The sequence below is a fragment of the Clavelina lepadiformis genome, chromosome 2 (genome assembly GCF_947623445.1).
Source record: "Clavelina lepadiformis chromosome 2, kaClaLepa1.1, whole genome shotgun sequence".
Classification (NCBI taxonomy): domain Eukaryota; kingdom Metazoa; phylum Chordata; class Ascidiacea; order Aplousobranchia; family Clavelinidae; genus Clavelina; species Clavelina lepadiformis.
In genome coordinates, this window is record NC_135241.1 from 15189955 (window position 1) to 15215893 (window position 25939).

Genomic DNA, 25939 nt, shown 5'->3' on the forward strand with positions numbered 1-25939 from the left:
TGTGACAGTGATGCTGTCTTGCGGACAAAATAAGCGTTTGGATTGGTAGAATGTAAGAACATACTGAAAAATCGCCACATAGCGCCTGTTTGGTGTCGTGAAAGTAGGTCATTGAGACCGTCAGGAATTTGACTATTTCAGTTATGGTAACCCTAGGCTAGGCTATTTAGCCTATGCTGGTTACTAATTACACCTAACAAACTATCAACTGACAGATTGATTAGCCGAATGACTGGATTTAGGCTGGTACTACTAAACTAATAACAATACAACCAAACACCAACGTAAGTAAAGGATTTCCACCAATCATTTCTTGTAACAGTTGCAATTTAGCTACATCCTTCTTTCATTAGGTATGAGACCTTTCTGTAAATTGGATCAGCCCTACTCAACTGCTTATAGCTTTTAAAGGCTAGCCTATTTCCATGCTTGCGCCTTTTACAAAAGATTCTGGTATGATACATAGCAACTAGTAAATTTACGTAGCTTATACTCAAATGATTGTTGTGTTTTTGACTAATACAACAAACTTTTCCAACTGAAAAGATCGCCACTTACTCAAGCCACTAGGCTACACCCTCACATCTAACCAATAACTATCTTTTAGCTATTGTATGGGGACAACTTCTCCAATCAAGCGTGCAGTGAAGTCAGCTGATTTGCTGCTGATAGGTTACTATCGGACAAATGAGTTAAGTCTTGAGTTTTATTTGACAATGAAAAAAATCAAGTGGATCGTCATTAGGGTTGGATTATCCGGATAGCGGTTAACCGGTTAACCGCAGGGTTTTTTTCTATCTGATATCCGGATATAAATCTGCCGGTTAACCGGTTAAAAGAATATCGTTGCTAATGCGTTTTACACTTTTTAATAAGTTTGAACATTCTTTGTTACGTAGAGGCTGACTCCCGCTGAGCGCAATTAAACCTTTTTTCACACTTCTATTGTCTTATACCAGGGGTGGGCAACCTTTTTGAACCCGAGAGCCGCTTTGGTTGTTAAATTTTTACTGACGAGCCAAGTCATAAGAACTTATGACGTCATAAATAGTTATATCGTTTAATTTTTCCATATCTGCATTCCTCAATCGAAAAATATCATTAAATTTGAATAATTAACAACTTGTCATGAATGCTGGCCTAAATAAGGAAAAGAAAAAGAGAGAAACGTTCATAAACGGTAGTCTTGGTAGCCTATACAATTTCTTTGAAATTTTACGATTCGACTAGAAGAGCCACAAATAACATGCCGGAGAGCCGCAGTTTGTCCATCCCTGTCTTATACTTTCAACTACGGTACTCGTAAAATGCACGAGTGAAATTTAGTATCACGTCACAAAGAAAGCATAATGAATGATTGAATGATGCATTGTGCTTTATAAGGAGGGCGTTGCAGAAGCAGTGAACATTAAATTTGCGTGATTTTTCTCGTATTCGCTCGTACTGCGCGTGTGCGTAGATCTGCAATAAAACTGTGTAATGATTTTACAATCCATTTTTCATGCAAACCTCGTGAAATCGATTGTCTCACTTAGCAGTTATTATCCGGTTAACCGGTTAGATAAATTCCAAATATACGGATATATCCGTTATCCGGATAGTAAAAATTATTGATATCCGAACTAACCCTAATCGTCATATAAGTGATTTTGCCGTTCTGCAAAAGACATCTTGCAACCGATTCCGTTTCAGACAGACAACTGCGTTAAAAATCCTGATGATCTTGTAACAATAAATTGTTGGTGCAACGTTTGATTTGGCGACAAGTGACTTTATAAATATTCAAAGTCTCAGTAGACATGATAAGCCATTTGTTCCATTCCAACATAGCAGTGTTAGTTTTATTACTAGATTACTGGTCAGTGTGTAAAAACTACCGAACGCTTTTATGACAACCAGTAGCAATTTCTACCGATTAGTTGCAACATATGTGTTATGTACTCTATTTGATATGCCATACATATTTTTTTCAGTTAACTTACCAAAAAATGCGTTGACTACGCCAAAAACGTGATCAAAAGATGTCGTTTTTGTACACTGCACAGTGTAAATTTAACTCATGTGGCTCTTCTAAAGGAAAGTGTATGCAAGGTTACTTAGAATTCTCGACACGGTTTTAGATGCTTTTGCGAAGTATAAACACCTCCATTGGAGTTACATGATTTCAACAAAGCAATCCTAATATGCTATAATGTCGATGTGTGTATAAATGTAGACTACTTATGATGGCGGAGCTATAATCTCATTAGGGGAAGTGTGTGGTCAAGGAGACATCAGCCCCGGGTTTGCATGGTGGAGTGGCCTGAGGCCCAGCTTTGATGAGGGCCCTTTCATTGATCACAATTATAGCCTAATTTAAGCGCATATTCGTCAAGTTTAACTTTATAAACTTCGTTCGCGCGAACCGCTTCATAAAAATAAAAAAGTACGCAGAACCGGTTCCTGGCTAACTTCCTCCAGTGAACCTAATATATAGGCTAATCACCGTACGCAGGGTTAACTCTAAATATAAAGTCTATACATATATCCAAATCATGGGTGAGTCATAATGTTAAAGGACAAGGGAAAGATAGAACTGTTAGACAGGCGTCTCTACAGGGAAAATGCACGAACAATTCACATCCAAAGCACACAATTTGTGCGTTGCCGAACTGAAACAACGTGAGAAACTGGGAATTGTCGAAGTTATTGACAAAATAAATGATAGATATATAAGCTCTACAGAAAAGGTTTTCAATGCAGTTTACAGTATTGCAAAACGCAACCTACCGTTTTCATCCATAGAAGATGAAATTGTTGAACTGCAGATAAAAATGGATTAGATATGGGAGTGGAAAACTGCTGTCAAAATAGTTGAGAATAATGCTGGACATATTAAACAAACGGTATTTGTCAAAATAATTCCATAGAATTTGAAACTCTTCGTTATTGTTGATGATACTTCAACAATATCTAGTAAAGCAGTTTTGATCATTTTCGTTAAAGTTGAAGATGATGATTTTCGCCAACAATTTTATTAGATTTATTAGAGTTGGAAGCACAAGATGCCGAAACAATATATGTAAATTTGCTTAAAAGTTTGAACAACGTAGGATTTGACAACCAATATTTGAAACGCAATTTAATAGTCTTGTGTTCTGGCGGAGGATTTTTTTTTTTTTTTTTTTTTTGTTTATTAAACGTTTCTCAAACAATTAAGACACGCTTAATAATGAAATTAAAAAAAATGCTCGTAAAAAACACGGGTTTTTATCGGAAGGAGAAAAACACATTCTAGATTAGAAAATTGTGTAATTGAGTTCGCTTGGGTTCGGTTTATACGTCATGTCACAACATTTAAAATAACATTGGCGGTATCTATTGTTTACGAATTGGAACGAGAAATCGGTACAATTGCATCGTATTAAAGCTCCATTACATTCCTCGCAGTATACCGGTTCTTCGAGTTGTGGTGTTTCTTTCGCTGGGTCGTTGCTTCTCCGGACTTGAACATAATTCTTGCACGCACATCGGAAGTCTGTAAATTCGTCTATTGGCAACTCGGCAAAGTCATATGCCATATGATCTATCTTACTTCTTTGTGTTTCCTGTTTTTCTTGATTTTCTGTTGAGTCCCCGCTGATATCCTTTCTCTTGTTCCCTCGGTTCGCATTAGAGTTGAGCTCCGGGCTCTCTTCCCGTGGAGTCCTTGTTTTTGCTCGGTTCCTACCCCAGGCGCTCTTTTCCTTTGCTCCACGTCGCGGCTCATCTACTTTTCGTTGTGTTTCCTGTTTCTTCTGGTTTTCTGTTGAGTCCACATTCCTGTCGTTTCTTTTGTTTTTTCGTGTTTTCTGCTGTTCTGGGGTTGGTTCGTTTGAGTCATGGCTGGAGCTCTCCTTTGGTGGATTCTCCTCTGTTGGCCGGCTGGTCTCTGCGTTGTGGGCACTCTTTTTCTCGACCATCTCCGATATCTCTTTTCTCTTGGGGCACTCCTTGAATTTGTGTCCTTGTTCTGTGCAGAAGGAGCATGTTTGAATTTGTCCGTTATAACTTACCGCACATCTGATTTTGCTCAGGTACAGGTACGATGGGAGTTGGTGTCGTTCCAACGTTTCCTTGTTCACTTTATAGATCCTCCTTCCATCTTTGATGCCGTATTTATCGACGCCCAAATGTGCTGGGCCTTGAATCTCAAATTCTGCAAGGATTGCATCGATGTGTTTCTGTGGGTAGTGGATGGGTACCCATCTGACCGTGAGGTCTATTCTTTCGTCTCCGTGGGCTATGGCATACTTTACTTCCGGCCTCTTTCGAAGTAATTCTGCAAGTCTTATAGCATTGTTTTTTCGGTCTAACGTAATATTTACCATGTTTCCCGGTTTCTGTATTATTCCTTCGATGTACTCAAGCGGTATCTTGATTTCTTTTAGCATCTTGTAGATGTCTTCCCTCTTGTTATCATTGGTCAATTGGATGGTCACCTCGCAATGGTTGCTGTATTCTTCAGCCACATCATTATTCCGTTGTCTTTTAACTCTGTCTGCGTAAGTGAAGGTTTCGGCCATTCTTCACCTATGCTTTCCAGAGATCTAAATCTTCACTTCTTGACGGCTTTTTTGTTTCCCTTGCTCGAAACCATGTTGTTTGTGCATGTGCGGAGGATTTTTGACAATGAATCTCATATATAGCGGCAAAAGAAAACGCCTCGTCGCTTATAACGTATCAAATCTTTTGATAATAAAATTGATTGGGTTTTCCCTTAATTTGTGGAACACAAAAGATTCGGTTAAAATGTGGCTAAGAAAAAACCACTCAGCCGATGATACCAGAGTTAAACATTCAACTGCAGCTTCACATAATAGCAATGAACTGTCTATATGGAAGTATATGGATTATTATGGTAAATAAAATTATTACCTAAATATTTGTTATTTTTAATACCCATACAAAAGTTGACCTTTATCAATTGGTAAGTAGGCGAACCGGTTGCTAACTGGATTGGATCCCACCACTGCCCCTAAAATAATCAGAAAAAAACCTACAAGGTATAGCGTTTTGTTTCACTAACCCGATCACACCAGCATCCAAACGAAACTACACTAAAGTTCTAATACGATACCACACTATTAGTGGAACCACGCTTAACACGACCGTTAGTTTATTTTTACATTAAAATTGGCACAACTGGCTACAGTTAAATCAAAATTAGTTAGCTACAGCAGAGTGACGTAGAAATGTCCTTCAGCCATTTTTTGTGTGTGCGCGGTGCACAGTTTGACGCAAAATTGTGTTGAAATGGTTCCTTTACACAATAAAATTCAATTTTTGCTTTATTTAGCTCAACGGAAATATGGGAACATTAAAATCTACTTGCTTAATGTTTTTTGGAGGCAATATCCGACAATTTGATTGTTAATCAATGTACATTGTACAGCGATATGTTCCTGCAGCTTTACGTTTGGAAATGTGAATTAATCTGTTAGAAAATTTCATTCTGTGGAATCGGCTGTCTTCACTGACTGGCTGGAGTTTTCAATTTCCAATCTTTTCTCCTTTCCAAGTAAGACAGCTTTTTTGAATAAGCTGAAATGAACAAAGTATTCCTATTTCACATAATGCTTTTTTACCATGCAGGAAATACTATTAAGATATTAACCGATCAAAAGAATAAGAGATTGATGCTACCTGCAGAATAATTCAATTGATTGTAAGCTATCATCATTTGCTGGTACTGGATATGTAATAATAGAAGGGTTGACATTGCTATCACAGATACCAATGGTGGCAATTCCTACTTTGGCACATTCATCAATCGCCAGATGACGATCTTGAACAGTATCTTGAAGAGAGAGGAAGACACACAGGTCTGGCAACTTTATTCCTCCTTTTAATTCTCGAGGCTGAAGTTTGGAAAATATCAGTTGTGAAATAATACCAATCTTGTACAGTAAGTAGAGCTAGTCTTACGAAGGCAGATCAATTAATCGATTCATCTTCGGTCAACTCAACGCTTCTTATCAGATTGAACAAAAAAAAATAATTAGTAAATTTGACAAAAAAAACTTGAATAGATCGGAGCTGAATTGACACTTACGATGCAAAATGCTTTCAAATGTATACCGTGAATGTCTATTGAAAATTTGCTGTAATGCAAAATTTACTTACATTTATTTTATTGTTAGTAAATGTTCCATGTCCCCAAGCTCGGGTATGAGCAAATTCCCCACATTCTTGTGCTAGCTTTTCAACAGCATGGCCATGTTGATGTGACTTCATAATAAAAAGAATAATTGCTTTGCGAAATGCCATGTGAGCCAAAAAGTTTAATGCTCGATGTAAATGTTGCAACGTTACGTCGAGGTCAAATATATCAGTGCCCAATCGACATCCAAATAAGTAGGGCTTCATTAATCTGCAAGGCAAAACTTAGATAACACTTAAATCTAAAAATAGTACATGTGAAAGTGTAACCAAATAAACTTCTACAGTTAAAGAAATTTAGTTCTGATGTTTTACTCACTCGTTTCTGCAACCCTTTGTATGTCCAAAATGCACTCTTGCCTTATATAAATCTTCAATAGTTACTAAACTTTTGACACCAAAAAAGTCTGAATGTAAAAGCGGGTTCTCTCTTTCAGTATTCTTCTGCAAAGTGGCAACTTGAATTTTTGGTTCAGATTGAACGGTTCTTAAAAAACTTTGTTGCGTTTTACTTGATGGAAATAATGGCTTCATTGAACTTTTGAAGTAAAACATTTGATGACTGGTTAATGTTCTAAGTGAGAAACTGTTTGTTGATTGAATAAATGCAGAAGCATATGCTGAGCAGCTACATAATGTAGATATTCTCTTCATATCCGGCGAAGCAGGGTCATATACAACTATAAATGAGTAACGTATATGTCTACTGCAAACAGAAAAAAGCAACAAAGTAGTACAGTAGTTAAAGTATAACAAAGTGTCTAAAGTATAACATTCTAATTATAAACTAACCTAATTGTAAATATAACCTGCTAATCAATCAGCAGTAACAACTAAATAGCAGACTAACATCATGTATCAAAAATAAACACGAAAAAATCACATTGAGCATTTAGCAGTGCATAATTATCTGTACCACAAGTGCAGTGGTTACAACTGGCAATTCATCATATTTAAAAGTAATTGAAAACAATTTCACGAAAGCAATGCAAATGCCACAATAAACACACAAGCTGCAGCAGTGTGTGGAAATTGATTTAACTGCTAATGTTATCAATTTGTTTAATTAGCATTTCTCTATCACGCAATGCTTTCCATGCTGCATCCTTCTCTTTTTTCACTAAAGTTCTTTTCTTTTGCTTTGCAGCCATCACCCGACGATAATGTTCCATGACCTAAAAATTTTAATTTAGTTGCATGGTAGTAAATTGGTCTCAAATTTTATTATGGAACATGACAGTTGCAGTGTACAATTACGTCAATACATAACCTATTTTAATGTAGTTACTTAACTGTCTTACTTCAGTATTGGCACTTTCAACTTTTCTTCGAACTTCTTGTTTTTTTAGCTCCCCTTTAGATATTTGCAACAACTGTTGCAAAACATCACGATTTCTAGCGGAAACTGCTTTTAGCTCTTGTTGACAATTTATAATCTCATTTAAAATTTCATCTTCTTTCTTTGATTCTGTTGTTTCAGGCTCCAAAATACCTAAGTGACAAAAAAGAAATTATTTACATAGCAATTACTATGCAATAACTAGTAATTAATAGACCAACTCCAAAAATATATCCTTAACCAGATTCTAGATTTATGAGTACGTAAGTTTTTCTCAATTTGTTGGCAATGTGGTCAGCGACAAGCCTTTTTAAAATAGTTGTATACCAGTAGTTCAAATCAGTGGTTTGGTTCTCAACGTCTTTTGTGCATTTCTTCCCTTACAAATCTCAAATGTTTTCCAGTCCTCCCAAACATAAAACAGTAACATGAACTAGATAGTAATGTGACATAATAATGAAGCGCGATTTGTTCAGGCTTCAAATTTGGATGAACGAAAAGCTTTTCAAAACAGCAAAATTGTCTTTTTTTGAGGGGGGATTTACTGGTGACATATTCAGATAGCTATTGTAAATATGGAAATAACTTCGTTTGTTGCACCCTACCTACCTACAAAACGACACAAAAAAATGATTTGCATTTACAAACTTTGAAATGAAAACAAACCTCCACAATTTCTCTCATACCTTCTACAAGGTTATCACACTGCATGAAAAATTATGTTAAAATATTACGGTTATGCCAAAATGTTAAGGTTTAAAACTTTAAGAAATGGAGAATATTCATTAACAAGTATGTTACAAAAAAATGTAACACAAGCAGTTAGTGCACTTTTATATTTTGTGCATCTTCCAGTTATAAAAAAAATGGGCAATTCTGACAACAAATTTAGAAGTATTAATTAGTAGAAATTACCATGCTTAAATCCGAAAAATTTATGGTCAATTGATCATGTGGAATTTTGTACTATAATGTGGAAATGAGGGGCAAGTTAAAAGCAAATTGACTTTAAATTTAAAAAAGTGCCATTAATTATACCATAGTGGTTAAACTTAGACAGCTATTGCAAAAATTGTATGGCAAATTTGATGTTATTTAAGACAAAATTGGCGGTGATTAAAATGTCACAATGTTAAAGCAACATCTTTTATTGCTGGCATGTGAATTTAGTACAGTAATTATAAAAAGGGTGGCCGAGACTTTTGGTTGGAAAACGACTCTGCAGGTATACAATTAGTTGCAGTTCATGTTTAGTTTCAGCATAAAGTTACTGAGCTCAATAAGGAAAGCTATCTCTATTTTTTCAAATCCTATTTCAAAGCTAAAACAATACACAATGAATTTTCTTATATTAATCTGTCATAAATTGTTCACATAAGCATACCTTGTTCAATTAACTCCATTCTTATTCTTGCTTCTAACTTTTGTACATGGGGAGCAGAGGTAGATTTTGATGGCTTTAAAATCACACCATCAGCTTCTCCAAGTGCAGATGACAAATTGTCACCATACTTACCTTAACAGTGCAAAAAGTGAAACATTCTAAACCAAATATTCCAAGAGCAAACAAAAGATGAGAAACTGCTTGTCGATTGCACCTTTTAAGCATTGTAATTAAAAAGCAGATCCTTTTTATTTAATGATCACCTGAATCGAGCATAGATGTAGCCTGATCAGGGGGGACCATAATATTTTCTTCAACAAATGCAGAAATAAGTCGCTGAGTTAAGAAACCCAAAGGACATGCATGTTCTTGTTCAGTACTTCAACAAATTCATGCAAAAAAATAGGATTAGGATGAAATTATGATTTGATATGTTGTTTAACTGTATTGCATGTGACGGTAAGCTAAGAATAGTTGATCATAAAAATACTAACATGGCACTAGATGCTTTTTTCATAAGAGAATGAACGCTGCCATCTGACTTTTCAAAATTTTTAACATTTGCACGATTTCCCTCACTCTGTTCTTCTCGCATATCTTCTAACGCCCATCTCTCACTAAAATGAACACCCAAATCGGGAATCTGCAAATGATTTCACACACAAGCATTGATAAAAAAAAAAACCAGACATTATATCAGCAACCAAAATAGTGTTAACTTACCTTCATATTTTCTTCAATATCTTCTCTACCTTGAACCATTTGTTCGAGCATTCTTATAGTTTCATGTTGCATGGGCACACAATATGTGTCTACAGTTTGCCAGAACTTGCTTGGGGCATCATTTACAGGGATACGAGTGGTTTGGTTGCTCTGTGGATCATCAAGAATGTCACCTTCTGCAAATCTTGCCTGAGCAGGAACAAAAAAATCAGCTGATCAGACATAAAATGACAATGTTACATTTGCCACCAATAGCAGTAATAATTTTCAAAAACAAACATACAAGATTTCCTTTAGCTTTTTGTCTTCCAAAAATACTGCCAGATCCTTGATTTGCAGACACATATTTTGTGTGAGCAGGAGAATCTGAAGCTTTCAGCTTCTTAGTTGGTCTATCATCCATAGGTTTTGTGCGCTTATCAGAATCTTTCTGAAGTGAAGATATAAGAATAAATGCATGGATAATAATGACTATCGAAATTGAAAGCATTTGTAAAACACTGTACTTTTTTCTCTTTTTTAGTACTTTCACCCATGTCACTTAAGATCTGTATTTCTGTTTGAAGTTGTCGCATTCTGCTAGTAGCTGCAGCTAAAAGAGTTTCCAAGTCCATCTGTAGAACGTCTATTTCCTCAACTGAGACAGAATCATCAACTTGGCGACTAAGGACTAAACATAACGATATATTAGGCTTCTTCATTATGCAGTCAAAAAATAATACAAAGTAGTCCAGAGGTGCCCATGACATCAATAGCACGCCGATACAAATTTACTAGAATTTTACCTACTATCAGTTTTTTGTTAAAATATACATACAAGGAAGCCGTTCCACTGGGCCTTGAATATTTTATGAATCAAAACAATTGAATATTTTATAAGTAAAGTGATTAAATACCCTACATTTAGCAATTGATATAAGAGCTTCTTTGTTGGTTGATCATGTTGACCTGACCATTGTAAAGGTAGCTCGAGAGCCCAAAAGGTTGGACACCCTTGATGCAAACAGCACAATTTAAGTAACAGTCTCTGAAATCTGCTTACCATTTGTGTATTGTTGGCAATGGCGAGGATGATCAACCAAATTAAGTGCAGGAAACTTTAGCACATCCTTTCTATCTCCCATATTGCATATATGTACAGGATATGTATTAACTTAACAAAAATAATTTCCTAAGAGCTATATTACAATACACCATGTATTATTATATACCATTCCTAATACTTTTGTCGAAAATTTTATCTTAATCAAGTGAAGTGTTCATTGCTTTGGACAAGGCATTGAAGTTCAGCATAAATGTTTTTATAAGACAATGGCAACATTTCACATGACAAGTAACAATACGAATGATCTTTCTATGCTACCACAAGTCCATAACAACAGCATTCCGTAATAACATGAAATTAAAGCATTAAACAGCTACAAGAATCGAGCTTAAAGAATGAATTAGTTTGGTACAAATTATCTGGTAACAAAATTTTTTATTTAGAATGCTTGTTACGAGCCAGTTTTTCTCGCCTTTTTTTGATGTGTTTGGGTGTCTTTTCAGTCCTTCGGTCTCGATTTTGCTCCTTTACCATCTTCTTGTGAATCTTTTTTTCTTCTTTTGTCATATTACGCCTTGAAATAACTCGAGGTTTCTCAGCCATGTGATTTTCATCACCACCGTCTGAACTGTAGTCCATATCATCATCGTTACTGGAGTTTGAATCATCCAGTTGTAAAATATCAGGTACTTTTCTAACACCAGACAAGTCAGTGTTAATACCAGTGATTGTCTGATACAAAACACCTTCAGTACTGCCTTTCTTTGCATTGTCATAGTCTCTTTCGAAACTTTTTACTTCGTCCAAAGTGCGTGGAATATATGACTGCTTAAAAACTTCATCGTCATTGCTCTGTAATAACACATTTAGATCAGCTTCTTTTATTGAGCGATTAGCTGCAATGCTCATGATTTTTTCCAAATACTTGTCTATGTTTGAATCATTTATAGTAACATCAGTCACAAAATCAAACAACTCTCTGACATTCATAGATGGGACACCTTTTCGACGAAAGAAATCATTTACATTAGTGCAATCTTTACGAAGAAAATCTAGAGCACGAGGATGATCATGTTCAACAGATTGCGAGACATCAATTACCACAAGATGTTCTTTGTGGTAGAGCAAATTGTATTCACTTAAATCAGCATGAACTAATTTACAATCATGAAACATTCTTCGAATCATCAGAATGCACTCCAAATATAATTCACGATATTTGGAATTTGTTAGATCTTTGGAATCTTTCAAAAGAGGAGCAGGCCATCCATCATTTCCAATGAATTCCATTACCAACACATGTCCTCGGAGGAGGTGTGGTTTAGGACAACTGATACCGGCATTTGACAACCTTGTTAAGTTTCTAGTTTCTTTTTCTGCCCAGGTAGCTACCATTTTGCGCGGATTACCTTTGCAATAACCCCTCCGAAACCTAAATTCACCGGTGACATATCTATCACGATCTTTAAAAGTCAAAATGCTGGTCTTGTAGATTTTGATTGCTCTGTGTTCTCCACAAACCGTTGTTGCATGGTATACATTGGCCTCTTTCCCAGTGCTGATAACCCCATTTACTTCTGCTACAACATTTCGACTAAGCATTTTAAACAAAATAATCCGAGTACGTGGATCCAACACTTGTTCAATCGTTGCTCTATCTGATTTGTCTTTGATCCTTTTTGAAAGTGAAACTTTTTGTTGAACACCGAATTCACCATATTCGTAAGCATCAAGTCGGATTTTATCAACATACTTTGATAACACTTTGTCAACTGGTTGAAAATGCGTTGCACTTGGTTGCATGGCGCCATCAACTGGGGCAGAAGAAAGTAAGTGGTCCTCCAAAACATCATATTCATTTTCCATAAAATCATCCTCTTGGTCGTTAGCAAATAGAGACTCTTCCATATTTTTATCTTCATCTGCATCATCAAACTGACCAAGCACCACCTCCATTTCAAATCAATGGCAAAAATTATTATATATAATATAAAGATAAAAATATTTACTTAAACAGACAACGTTTGGACCTGTTAGGTATCTGCAACATAGACAGAAAATGCACATAGTCACATTCTACAGTCTACTATACAGCATATAGCTAGGCTACTTACACAGTAATCTCCGCAGCATAAGTATGTTCACATGCAGGTAGTCTAAGTATGCAAAAGTTTGTCACAAATTTTGTGTTTAGGTTTATCACTACCAGCACTTTTATGGGTGTTTCGTGTTCGATACCCAGTGGTGCTATGACTTTGTAACGCCCTTGGGCAAGATATCAACGACACTTGCTTCTGTTCAGTGGACCTGGTGGACATGTCTAAATTTAGGCAATACTACGAAAAATCAAAAACAAATTATACTCAACGTACAACAACAAAATTTATACCATCACATGCAGAATTTCTTCCTGCATAACATACTTTTGCATACATAAACTGTGTCGTTTAGCCAAAACATTTTCAATTAATTGTAACTTTTTTGCAGTATGCTCAATTTTTTTCTGGAATGGAGCCAGCCAACTAAATTTTCACCAGTGTACGAAAACAAAATTTTTCAATTTCACATGTACTGGTGCTGAGTTTGCTGTTTTCTGATTAGTGGGTTTTTTAAACATAAACATCAGATGTTTTCAGAATTTTTGGACGATTTTTTATTAGTAAATTCAGCTTTAATCTGCAAAACCTTTCTTCAAATATGACTGGAAAATCTCAGAAAAATGAAAAAAATTGTTTCGGTCATGCAGTGGTTGTAGACTCGGTCTACGATGCGTAGAAAATGTGAAAATAATTGGTATGACCGGAAGTTGCGGGATAATTTAAATAAGCCAAGCAAAATAATCACATCTATGCTAAATTCGATTGGAAATAATTAAAAACCAACAGTACATGCAACCTGTCTCTGCCTGTTTCCGTGCCAACAACTAAGATTTATTTCACATGGAAAAGATTGTTGTCACAACACTGGCATATCGTCTCAATTATTTTTAAATGCAAAGGTAACTAAGAGTAGGGAGGTAAACGTGATTTCTAAATATTTATTTTAATAAAATATATATATATATGTGATTTAAATCATTATAGATGATAAATATCTTTTTAACGTACCCAGTATCAGAGCCTACTCATCCACAAACATCGAAAAACATTAATCTGCTATTGAAAACAAAGCATTTTGCCATAGTGAATCTTTTTCGCATACTGACTCCATTACAAAACTCATTCATAAGCAGAGAAAAGTAGTTAAAGAAGCCTACAGAAATAGTTCCGCTAAAATTTGAAGAAACAGAGAGGAATTAATACGCAAGTGTGCGAAAAAGGGCTCTCTAACTTGTTTCTTTTGTGAGATATTACAGGTTTTGTGCTGGACATCGGAATTTCGTTTAAGGCTTGAAAATCAGGTTTTTCTGGGGTGGGTGAGTTTGATATGATGGAAATTAAAAAGTAGTGTAAGTAGAGAGTTGAAATTTTGTATACAGTTAAAAGGAATCTTGCCTATACTACTTGCAAAAACTCCATTAAATTGCACCAAAACTTAAAATAAAATAGCTATTTTTTGGTTAAATTCGCACACTGGGTACTTTCATAGACTGGCTACCGGACCCTAGCCAAAACCAACTTGGCATGTATCCATTCTCCTAAAGTCGAAACTAACCGCCTATCTTTAACAAAATGCATCGTGGCCTACATGCCGTGAAATAGGCCTAGTCACTTCGTACTATAAATTGGCGTAAATAATTTTAGTAAATAACAGCAGTGACTTTCACATGCAAAAAGAGCAAACATAAAGATTTACTATTGTTTTTAGAAAATTTCTCAGGACTTCTGTAGAATTTCAATCCATGAAGCACACGAAACTGTCTGAAATGATGTCACATGCGAGCTTGTCCTGAAGTAACACAAATTCAGGGTTAGGTAAAAGACGGAATACGTATGGACTTTTGCGGATTCTGGAAAATAGGATAAAAGATGGACTTCTACGGACAAGTTTGGTTGGCTAAATATTCAAATGAACTTTTTCTAGCTATCGGTAATCACGTTCACTATGAAATCTATGACGTAGAAGTTAAGGAAACATTTAATTAAAATTATGTAACCTGCAAAATTGTGTTTTTGTTATAATCACAAGGTCCAAGTTTAACTAAACGTATCGACAATAATAAACTGCAGGCCTATACAATTTCCTGCCTTATGCAATCACGTGCACCATTTTCATGAAATAAGTGTAAGCGTTCATCCCTTCCAGTCTAATTTGAACTTTTATCTGTCTAGTACTCAAGCCTGAGTCTCGTGATGTCATTATTGTCTTTAGTGGAATTGGAATGTATTACGATGTCAACAAAATAGCGGGCATTTCCAACAAACATTTCTTATCAACACAGGTGCTGGAAACAACCTGGGAAAGTACTAAAGAGAATGTTCACACGAAGTTATTCGGAGCAAGTTTCCAAATATCAAACGACAGTTGAAGTATTATCAAATAACGAGTTCATAAACTTCAATCAATAACTAAAAGCGGTTTGGGCAAAGTTATCAGATTCTATTCGCACGATCCATAAATATTAACATCTATAATCAGGGTTACCATACCGTCCTTATTTCTAAGCGTTGTCCTTATTTTGAAGGTCTGTGCCTTAGAAAATATTTTTGTTCTTTTTTTCTAAGAATTGTCCTAATTTTCACTTGCGTTCTTATTTTTATCTTACTTTTAGGGCAGAGTTTCCTATTTTGGGCATTTCGACACCTTTGGTATACCATTTTGTACCAAAGAGATAGACCTACCAGAATTAAGAAAATGCAAATAGTGTCTCGTTTTTTTTGGAACATTGATTGCCTTCTCCTTTTGTGCACTGTTTAAGGTAGTATTCTTCTTTCGTTTCCTAGTCGTTGTTATTTTTGAATCCAGACCGATGGCAACCTTGTCTATAATCATATTCTCACGAATCCGAATCTTTAAAATTTGACACGTCCCCATCCCACAGATGTCATGACCTTGGAACTTAGGTATAAAGCCAAAGAGCAATTAAGGTTTTATTATCCAGAATTATTCTGGTCCTAAAATAAAATATAATTAGTTACGTAAGACGTGACTGTAAACTATATAACACTTATATAAATAAACTCTTAGCATTAAGCAGCCGACCATGCGACACTACGCTTACTACTCAATAGTGTCGTGCAGATGAAAACCAACACCAAACGCAAGAACCAATTAAGGCGGCGACAAACACCAAAAAATGCTATAAAATCTTTGTTTGTTTTATTATACAGTGAATTTACCAAAAGACTGGTTACTCGAAAAATCCTCCGTGGGGCTCTCTGAAATTTTGCATGTTAATTTAGTATGCTTTGAACTACCATTCCATAAAATGCCATCAAAAAAACATGATTCAATTTTTTTTACAGAGGGTTAAAATAAACACTTGAATTTTTGGAATAAACAATTTTAGCTACTTTCATGCTAATTTTTAGCATAATTCTGCACGCGACCTGGGACATTGAAACACGCCAACTGCTAGGGTAATTCCCAGGCTAAAAAACAACTCCAACCATGCTGCATGGACTGCCCGCAGCATGCGTGCCCGCTGCATGCGTGCACGCTAACCATTGGTCTAAACATGTTTTTTAAAGCCCTACGTAGGATCTCCAACAAATTCATAAAGATCTTAGTTTTAGGTGCTTGACGCCTCCTGGCAGCGTGATTATTGATTATGCGCGAGGCAGAAAAGGAAAACAAACAGCAAAAGGAATGTCACCACAACAGACATTTGCGAAAACAACTTATTCCGATGAAAAGGCCTTGTTTTGTCACCATGTATAATTTAGATTTAGATTTAGTTTTATCATTTAGATAGGCCTACTAAAATTTAGAATTTAAATGATAAAACTGAATTGTCAAATATAATGTTGTCTGGTTGTTTGTTGCGGTATGATTTTAGATATAACACAGGCTGACAAATGTGCAAAGTGAGAATGAATTGCTGGTAAATGTGCAACTTCAAAGTGAACGTCTCAATATGAAAAGTCTATAGCTAAACTAAATCAGGCTTGTTTGTCACTGTATAAAAAAAGTTCGAAAAGTTCGTAATTTCTTTGATATGAAAAGTGTTGGACTTGATAGCGAACGTGATTGCCGATGGTCGACAGCTAAAAAAACTTCAATTCATAGTTAGTTGACCAAATTGGTAAGTCCGTCTTTTACCTATTTTTCGGAATCCGTAAAAATCCGTTCGATTTCCGGCTTTTAAGTCCTCCCCCAAATTCAATATGTTCGATAAACCATAGATACAGTATTACGTTACAAGTGTAATGTAATATCTATGAATAAGCATTGCTCAGGTCATTGTTCTTACTGCAAGACGATTTATCAAATTTATACGCGAACGGTCACGACTAGGTATCCCAAAAACCGAACTGGCAGACGTGACGAAACGGTTCCGGAAGCTTCTAGAGCTGCTGCACCCACGACCTTCCAAAAGGAAGAAGTGAATTTCGAAAAGAGAAATAAATAAATATCACTCCACAGCTGACTCCACTCGTCTTTCCACACAAGTACGGAAGCAAACTAACATGTTCTTAATCAAAATAGAACCTTTTGATATATTTTAGTTAGCCTACTTTTCTATGTAGTAACCTAAATTATTTTATATCATCACCTAACCGCATGATGATTAATGACTTTTGCTTCTATGGAAACTGCTATTCTACTTAAGTAGAATCTTTTGGCATTTTTAAAGCAAGCTTGCACAATTAAAACATGACACGCTGTTTATTCTTGAGTGATAGAAAACTCAGCATTAAAGCCTAAAAAATCAGCGTTCTATTTTCACGTATGGCGTAGTCGTTGGGGACTATTATAACGTATTGAAATAGATGATTTCGATACGTATTGCTTTCGCATTATTATTGTTATAATAACTTAAGAATAATAAATAATTCTTCTTTTTTTTCTTCTCCTCAACATTTTCTTTCGGCCTGCCTAACTCGCGTAAACAAAATCGTATATGAGCGTGATCATGAGAGTAATTTGCTTAGAAATCCCCCGAAAACCATCAAAAATAGACACTTTCAGAGATTGTAAACCCCTTTACGTAATACTTCAATTACATTTATATCCGGTAACGCGTTAAGGAAATATAGGGCATTTTGTTAAGGGTACTTGGGATATCTTCAAAAATCTCGTGATCTTGCGTTACTACTCTTTTCGTTGTCATATTTTCTTCAAAGTTTTTGGAAACAAGTACTGTGGTAAATGGATGACCTGACATGAAATCGGAATTGGTCACGTTACCACAACTACTGCAAAACGTCCGTAAATTCCCGATGTCCTAAGTAATATAATTCTTAAAGTACTTACTGTATTTTAACACAATGAAACTGTAGTCGATTGTTTATCTTTTTACCCTCCATCTAACCATTGTTCAACAACCAAATTAATTTCGCAATCTGAGAGTAATAGCCCAAAATAAGTCTTACTCAGAAAACTTTAAAAATTTAAGGTAACTTTTTTCAACTAATATTTTAAGTCTGATTAAAATCAATTCTAACAGACGTTCGTAAAGGCTTGAAAAATATACAAGTCTTACTTTTACTTTTATCTTATGTCTAAAGGAGATTCTCCACAATCGGTGGGCTTAGCATGCTTAGAGACAAATCTAAAAACCTTCTTCGATTTTATATTTTCAACCGATATTTTCAACTGTTTTTTGTTAAAAATTGAAAAAGTTGTTCTAAATAAATTTTTGACAATTTTAAAATGCAAGCTACTTAGTAATAATAACATAACCACCAGTTTTCAGATTGATCACCTCACTATTTCACCCAGAAATCGCAAAAAACTTCTGAAAATATGCTGTTTTCAACGTTTAATAACTGCCTTATAATTTAAGATATTGTCATGTAATTTCATATCTTGGTGGCAAAGATCCCCTCAAGTGTAAAAGGACAACTTGATTTAAACACGCGCACAGGAGTTATGGCTCAAAGCATGTTATGAGTAAGGCTGGTAAAAGTCATTAAAGTCATACTATGTTGGTGGTACAGAAAGTTGTCAAACAGATAAAAGTGAAAAAACTACGTTATAGTGCTACGGTTTAAGAAGTTATAAAGTCATATTTTCTGTTTTAGATCATAAAATGTGACTTTTCGTTTTTACTTTAAAATACAAACATTAAACCATAGTAGAGTAGAGATACAGGTCAAGTAGAGTAGAGTAGACCAGATATTTCTCCAGCATTGTATGCAAAATTGTTAAAATGCCAGTCGACTTCAGCGTCTGTGGAGCGATCATTTTCCGTTTTGAAATGAATGATTCGTCCAAACAGAAATTTTGCAGATGCAAACATTGTAGCCTACACTACATAAAATTGTATTTGAATGGTTATTGATAAGATGCATTGGACATTTGAATTTTTACAGTAATTTTCAAGTGAAACAGAAAAGTCTTTTATTCGTTGTTGGAGTATGTCAAGGTTCTAAATACATGTAAAAACTTACATATGAGTTGTTAATTACGGAGATTAGCATGAATTTGATGCTTTAAAAATAAAGTCATGTATTGTCATACATTTCAAAAAATAAAGTCATATGTCATAAAAAATGGCCATACTGATAACTCATTAATTAATTATCAGTGATAAGTAATCGAACAAAAAATGTGCCATCAACGAAAAAAAGAAAGATACCGAAACGCCAATGCCCCCCGAAATTTTGTTTGTGAAGGGGCAAGACCCAACATCCTTTACGCTTGCGTGAGCAGCATTACATGGTCTGACGGATTTTGCTGACTAACAGATGACAGATGTTAACCGAAATAACAAAGGCAAATCATAATGACGCCATAATAAAAAGCAATCTAAAATTTTACATTTATGATCTTGTATTGTGTAGGCACCTGGAAACTGTGACAATAATCATGAATAACACTTCTTGCATATTGGCTCTAAACGTGTCAGTGACAGAGTTGTAAGTCGTGTAGGGCTTTTCGGGTCGGGTTCGGGTTTAAGTTTAAAAAAACTTCGAGCCAGATTCGGGCCCGAATTTATACTCACACTCTGTCACATTTATACATTTATCATCTACGTGATACCTGAGTGATCTGTCCAAGGTTACCACAAGATATTTTGGGGCGGTACAGAAGGTCACACGCTTGCCGTTAATGATAAATTTTAAGCTGAAATTTTGCTTCCTTGGAAGGATTCCGACACCATTTTGGTTTTATCGAGCTTCAACCTCCATTTCCGGAGGTAAGCCAGCCGATAGAGTAGTCATGTCCCGGCAAGGAGTACCCTCCACTCTTTCCCATTTCCTTGTCGAAAGTTCGATCGCCAGGTCTTCCGCGTAAGCATACTTAGATGACATTGTGCTCGGTATATAGGTCATGGGTGTAGGTGTTAAAGAGACGTTGTTGATGAATGCATGGGTAACTAATAATCAACTAAGTAGCTTATACTATCACAAATTTAACAAATGAAAAGCAATTATCGAAGGCGTAGTCATAACCAGCGTTATGACTTTTACGAAATATCTTTAAGTAAGCAAATACTATAATAAACTTATTCACCTGTTTACCTTGAACTGTTTTACCACATATATGCTGTAGGCATATTATATCGTACGCTATAAATTATATTATTGCACATATATTAATTATCCGATACTTTTATTTAACAATATTTGCTTTTAACATACACAACCCTTCTGCCAAATGTTGACAAATTGAATAAAATAAATTTGCAAAATGATGTCAGCATTAAATGACCAGATCAGATCAGCACAAATGACTCAATTATAAAAAGTCTTAAACCACAAAAGACATAATTTCGACTCCAATAAACACATGAAAAGATATGGACAGCTAAATATAAAACGATTATATTTTTCAACTTAAGGTTCTATGCATTTCCTTAATCTTGGTAAACAAGAAACATAAAGGTGGTCTTTCAACAGCTGGGCATGTTCGACAATACGTCATAATGTAAATCGAGATTACAATAGACGTTCAACATAATTTTTTCGGAAGCTTTAAGCTCTGTAATGACGACGCGTTAACTATGTTTGAGTAGGATTCTTAAGTTTAGTAGCTACTGTTGACAAACAACCAGTGGCTTATATGAGAAAATTTGAGCTTTCTTGGCGAGTGTTTTATTTCCGTGATTAAGCTTTGCTAATCGAACACAGTTCCAGAATAAAATTAAGCAGAGAGAATCGAGGTTTAATCGGAAAGTAGACCGTACAGATTTGTGCTATACCTTATAAATAGGTTAAATGTGATTATGATAGATGTTTACGATAAATCCCGAAGAATGCTTGGTCGTTAACTGATACCCTGGGTCCTGGTTTTGATTTTTAGAACCGCAGACTTTTTAATTTGTCCATAATGTATTGCACTTCATGTGGATTGCGTTTTAACCGTTCGAGCTTTATCTTTTGCTCCAAATGTTCTCAACTACTCTGTCACATTTGTCAAAACGATCATAAACACGCCGAGCTTCAGAAAGACGACGTGATCGACGTCGGCCAACTGACAAGCTTTTTTCAGGTTGAGGCAACCGAATGTACAAGTTTGTGCAGAAATAAACACGGTATAAGTATATAGGCTACTTATACATTCAGTATAAGGTCCTGAAATATGTAAAATGATTGTAATTTTGTACAAAACCTGACCTGAGTCATGCACCTGCTTAAAAAATTCCTGTTTCATATTATTTCAAAAATAAATTCCTCGATTTAGATAAAAGTGCGGATTACTTTTGTGAGATTTGCCAAGAATTCATCTGTCATTCGTGCCTTACCTTTTATCATCAACATTCAAAGAAAAAAAGGCTGCAAAAATATTCCGATCAAATTCAAAATGCTCTCACAGGATGCGAAACCATGATCTTATCGAAAGGTAAAACAATCATATAGAGTTTAAAACATTAAAAGGAGATCAAAAATTTTCAAACTCTTTATAGTTAGTTATACAACGGATATTTATATCTTTTCCGCTGGCATATCTTTTTCTCATATGCAGAAAGTAACCTCGAACGTGCGATCAAGAATTTGAAACAAAAAGAAGCAGAAAAATCGTTACAAATAAGGAAAGCTGAAGAAGCCATCAGGTTTTCGTCACAGGAGATGTTGTTCAAAGTGAGTAGCCTATACCGGAAAACTTATTTTGAAGGTCAAATGTATAAAATATGTAAGCTTCATGTAGATATGTTATTAACTTGTATCTACTTTTAAACTAAGATTTATCGAATATCACGAAACTATTTTTGTGCAGGTTGCTATGGCGATTCAAAAGCGTGAGAAATTTCTTCGTAATCGGTATTTTTCTGCCTTCCAAAGCCAACTCAAAACAACGAAAAAAACAATTGAAAACATTCAAAGTTTCCTTGATCTTTTTAAAAAAGCAAAACAAGTTGTGACTAAAATGAAAGAATCCAAAACCATACCCACAGAAAAAGATCTATTTTTCAATCTCTCCGCTATGAACAGGTGACCAAATAGGTTATAGCCTAACATTTATTGAGATATGCAATGTTTCAACATTATAGAAACACCTCCAAGTTTTCACAATTACCACGATTCGTAAAGCAGCAGACAAATCTGGAGACCTTGCGGCATGCAAGTAATTTTATAATATTTTAGACTTGATTTGAGTTTCCTGACTGCTTCAAACCCAGATGATGATATAAAACCTCTCAAAATTTTAAAATTACCGGAGAACAAAATTGACGAAATGTGTCAAACGTTGCTCAGATTCAAGGAAAGAAAAGTCCGCTTAAATGGTAAGTATATGACTGATTATTACTTTCCGTATTACTTCGAGTACAACAGGCTAAATAGTCAGCCACTATACGTTTATATAGCGTACTAAATAAAATGGTTAATAAAGGTCCCTTATATATTTACAACTGATAAAGCAGACTGAAAGTTGTGTTTAAGTTACCAAAAGTATCTTTTAACCTCATTCGTGTATCTGGTTATTGCTATAGATAAATTGTAGGTTTCAACGTATACCTAAAAATACAGGAAATCCAAAAACGGCACCAGCGAATTGTATGAATAAAACGGAACACAACATATCTTTTCTGGAGGAAGATGTAATTAGTATTGGGGAAACGGATGAAGAGTTGGGAGAATTTTTCATTGTCAGTGATCCTGTCAAGGTCTCACCGTTATTACAGTTTAATTTCTATGAATTAATTCAAATTAAAGTTTTAAGATTTAGTTCAACTTTTAATGTTAATAGGCGAACATGGGAAATCATTAAACGATTTCTACCATATATGCTTATATACATATAGGTGCAAGGAATAACTGGACAAGGAAAACAAGTTTTACGTGGACCATCTTTTCTTCAAGAATTAAATGGAACGTCCCCTTTGATAAACGGGGTATACAAACAATAAATGGTTCGCCATCAAAGAGATAACTTCAAAGAAATGTTTTGACTTTAAACAATGTGAAATTTTTAGTTTCGCAAAGAAGAAAGTTATTTCAATCAAGCTGAGAAAACTAGAAGGGATGACACGAATGATAACTATATACATAATTGTTCAGAATTAGAGCACCAACTCAAAAAAACTTCATCTAAAGAAACACAAACTTGTAAGTATACTTTGAATTTATTATAAACATGATAATAGCCCTATAGTGGAAAATTTAGGGATTGTTCTCGAAGAAACTCTCTTTAGTTTTTATTTATCGCTAATTGTTTCACTTTTCCAAATGAAAATCAGTGAAGTCAATTTCTCATTCTGCTCTCAATGCTGCACGGAGTAAGTTGAAGGTTCAAGACAAAGATGAAAAAGCTTTGAGGAGCAGAAGCACAGGAAGCATATACAAAGTAGGTTATATTGTTATACAAAATGCTTCCATACTAAGAATTTAGGAACTTGGTTGACGTTATTGATTACAAAGTCAACAGAAGGAAAATACGAAATTTAGCCTAATAACATCAAATACATACAAGGCACAACTGGTGAGATTTAAAATTTTTCTTCCAACGTTCGAGTTAGTTTCATCAGGTTAACAAAACGTTAGTAGAAATAAATTTCTGTATCTCACGAGATGTGCCTTGTATTTGATATTGTTATGCCTGGTGGCAACCATAGTACTTTTAGTCTAATACAGGTTCACAATTGAACCATATACTATATATCATCTTATTGTTTTCATACTTTTGATTAAGCTAATATAACAATTCCGTTACATCGAATTTAATATTTTATTTCTTTAATTCACTTAGAAGAGCTACAGACCAATACTAAGTCAAAGCGAAGCAAAAACATCATCTGATGGCAGAAATCGACGTTTCATCACGAATGCAAATGATCTGAAAAACAAAGGCTCTGTTGGAAGAACACCAACGGAAAAGAAAATAAATGGCGTCAGGTGGCAATTAGATGAGGCTACACGAGGTTATTCGCGTTTAATTCTTGATCATCATTCACTGTATCATAAAAATGACCACCACATATCCAGGACATCGTCACGGAAGAAACAGATTTTACGAACCGCAAAAGAGCAAGTTCTGAATAATCCAAAGTTAAAATTTACATTGTTGTAGAACCGATACCTTATCGAAGATAACCTTATTTCCTGTCTTTAAACTTTCATAATTCGCTTATGATGTCAAGATCTTTAAACACTTTCCGCACCGCAACCCTTTTGAACAACCCGATTTTAGCTATGACCTCTTCCAGAAGTAGCTGTTTTGTTCTGGACATTCTGACGTAAAAATGTTGCTTGACTCAGCGCAAAATTTTCGATCTAAGCCTTGAATTTGGAGTTTTTATTTATGTTTTTCTTGTTTGTAAGTTAAGTTGGTAACTTTATAAGTTTCCCTCACCCCGAGAAAGCAATCTTCAAGGTTTTTGAGCGGAATAATTATGCCGAGTCATGCCAAACCTCTACGTCACAATGCCTAAAACAAATTTGGCACGCCACCGGTTACCGACTTTGGAAAAATCGACTTTAGTAAACTGCTAGCCGGTTACACAATCGGGGTGTTTTCCTTGGGGTAACCATGATTTCAAAATAACTCCTGCATGCAGATAGTACAAATTGGGTTTATGCTTTGTTTGCGTGTTTTTTCGCCATTCATTAATCTACGTCTACAGAACAGTCGAACAGATGGGCTTAAAATGAAATTATTTTAAGTTCAACTCTTTGTAATTTTGCGCATTTTACGTCAAAGATTACTCATAAATAAAATCTAACTTTTCAAAAAAGCTTGTTTGGCACTAGTGACAGTGATAAGTCACCCAATTCATCACGTGACCAATAAATTACGTTAGCAGAAGATTTCGGACAATCCAATATCGATGATGTCCAGAAATAATCGATCGATCGCAGAAATAATCGAGCAAACAACACACCAATTATCTAGCTCTCACGCGATCTGGAAACCAAGTTCAAGAAAACGACATCCTCCAGCATGATGAGGCACGCTTGCAAGATCGAAGTTTTTAGCCTTTTTAGTTTTAAATCCTTAGCCATGGAAGTTTAGCTTACCTGACGCCGACCGGCCAGATAATTATAGCAAAAATTCTGTACCTGGAAATTCTCGTGGACTAGTATTATGCCATGGGCGAATCTTAGTCATCAACCGAAGAAGTTACGTGTTGTGCTATTGTCCAACAGACTTTGTGGTCGAACTCGTTTCGACAAGCTGACCACGCCTTACCAACTAATTCAGGCATAATGGCGAGTAGCCTATATAGAGAACAGTACAATGAAGACGCATACACGGCAACTCAGATGGATTTTTAAGACTGACTTAGGAAACGAACGTGTGGAACAGACTTGGGTGAAGTTTATTCGTTCGAAAAGTATTTTTGGTCGTAATGCTCTAAGAAATGACTATGTTTATGAGCGAACATTAATAGTACGACTGAAACATTAATTGTGATCATTATTTACGAATACAAACTTTCGGAGGCGATTGTGTGAGGGTCGAAAAATATAATTTGTACATATGCTGCTGGTCGTGTTCTTTTGTTTCAGAAGTCATTAGGTTTGTGTAAGCGAAATAAACATTAAAACCCACTGACAACCCAAGGCTGTCCCTAAGTTGGTTTTCATTGCACAAATTAGACATTGGCGAGGCACAAGCAAATGTGACATCAACATCAACCAAGCAATAAACATTTACTTCACAGTCACAACCATGTTTAAATAACGCGTTAATAATCTCTTGCTGCAAAAACTTGGTTTCCCCTTCAAGCATTTCCACGACTATCTATCAATTTAAATTTCTAAATGTCTTGTCTAACCCT

The 25939-nt window shown here is 35.3% G+C and overlaps 4 protein-coding genes across 6 annotated transcripts; 1 reads left to right on the forward strand and 3 right to left on the reverse strand.

Annotated features, from left to right (window-relative positions):
• Nucleotides 1-5120: 5120 nt before the first annotated feature.
• Nucleotides 5121-6834, reverse strand: LOC143445918 (small ribosomal subunit protein uS2m-like). The gene is made up of 4 exons (XM_076945317.1): nt 6500-6834; nt 6145-6391; nt 5665-5879; nt 5121-5562 (listed from the first exon to the last, which is right to left on the reverse strand). The coding sequence occupies exons 1-4, from the start codon at nt 6832-6834 to the stop codon at nt 5469-5471; spliced, it is 891 nt and encodes a 296-aa protein (XP_076801432.1). The 3' UTR covers nt 5121-5468.
• A 52-nt stretch (nt 6835-6886) lies between these two features.
• On the reverse strand, nt 6887-10808 carry LOC143445916 (transcriptional adapter 3-A-like). Of its 3 annotated transcripts, none has more exons than XM_076945314.1 (9): nt 10669-10808; nt 10133-10296; nt 9910-10056; nt 9627-9815; nt 9398-9546; nt 9167-9282; nt 8904-9035; nt 7482-7672; nt 6887-7355 (listed from the first exon to the last, which is right to left on the reverse strand). In XM_076945314.1, the coding sequence occupies exons 1-9, from the start codon at nt 10748-10750 to the stop codon at nt 7218-7220; spliced, it is 1308 nt and encodes a 435-aa protein (XP_076801429.1). In that variant the 5' UTR covers nt 10751-10808; the 3' UTR covers nt 6887-7217. The 3 variants fall into 3 exon arrangements, with proteins under 3 accessions (XP_076801429.1, XP_076801430.1, XP_076801431.1); XM_076945315.1 differs by having other exon boundaries at nt 7474-7672; XM_076945316.1 differs by lacking the exon at nt 10669-10808 and adding an exon at nt 10528-10666.
• LOC143445915 (serine/threonine-protein kinase RIO1-like) lies at nt 10805-12731 on the reverse strand. The gene has a single exon (XM_076945313.1). It carries the CDS (start codon nt 12625-12627, stop codon nt 11107-11109), a length of 1521 nt encoding a protein of 506 aa, XP_076801428.1. The 5' UTR covers nt 12628-12731; the 3' UTR covers nt 10805-11106.
• Nucleotides 12732-20894: 8163 nt separating this feature from the next.
• Nucleotides 20895-24857, forward strand: LOC143446408 (uncharacterized). Its single transcript, XM_076946027.1, has 10 exons — nt 20895-21253; nt 21403-21561; nt 21685-21800; nt 21937-22151; nt 22305-22444; nt 22689-22825; nt 22964-23053; nt 23135-23267; nt 23399-23505; nt 23908-24857. The coding sequence occupies exons 1-10, from the start codon at nt 21049-21051 to the stop codon at nt 24226-24228; spliced, it is 1623 nt and encodes a 540-aa protein (XP_076802142.1). The 5' UTR covers nt 20895-21048; the 3' UTR covers nt 24229-24857.
• Nucleotides 24858-25939: the final 1082 nt, after the last annotated feature.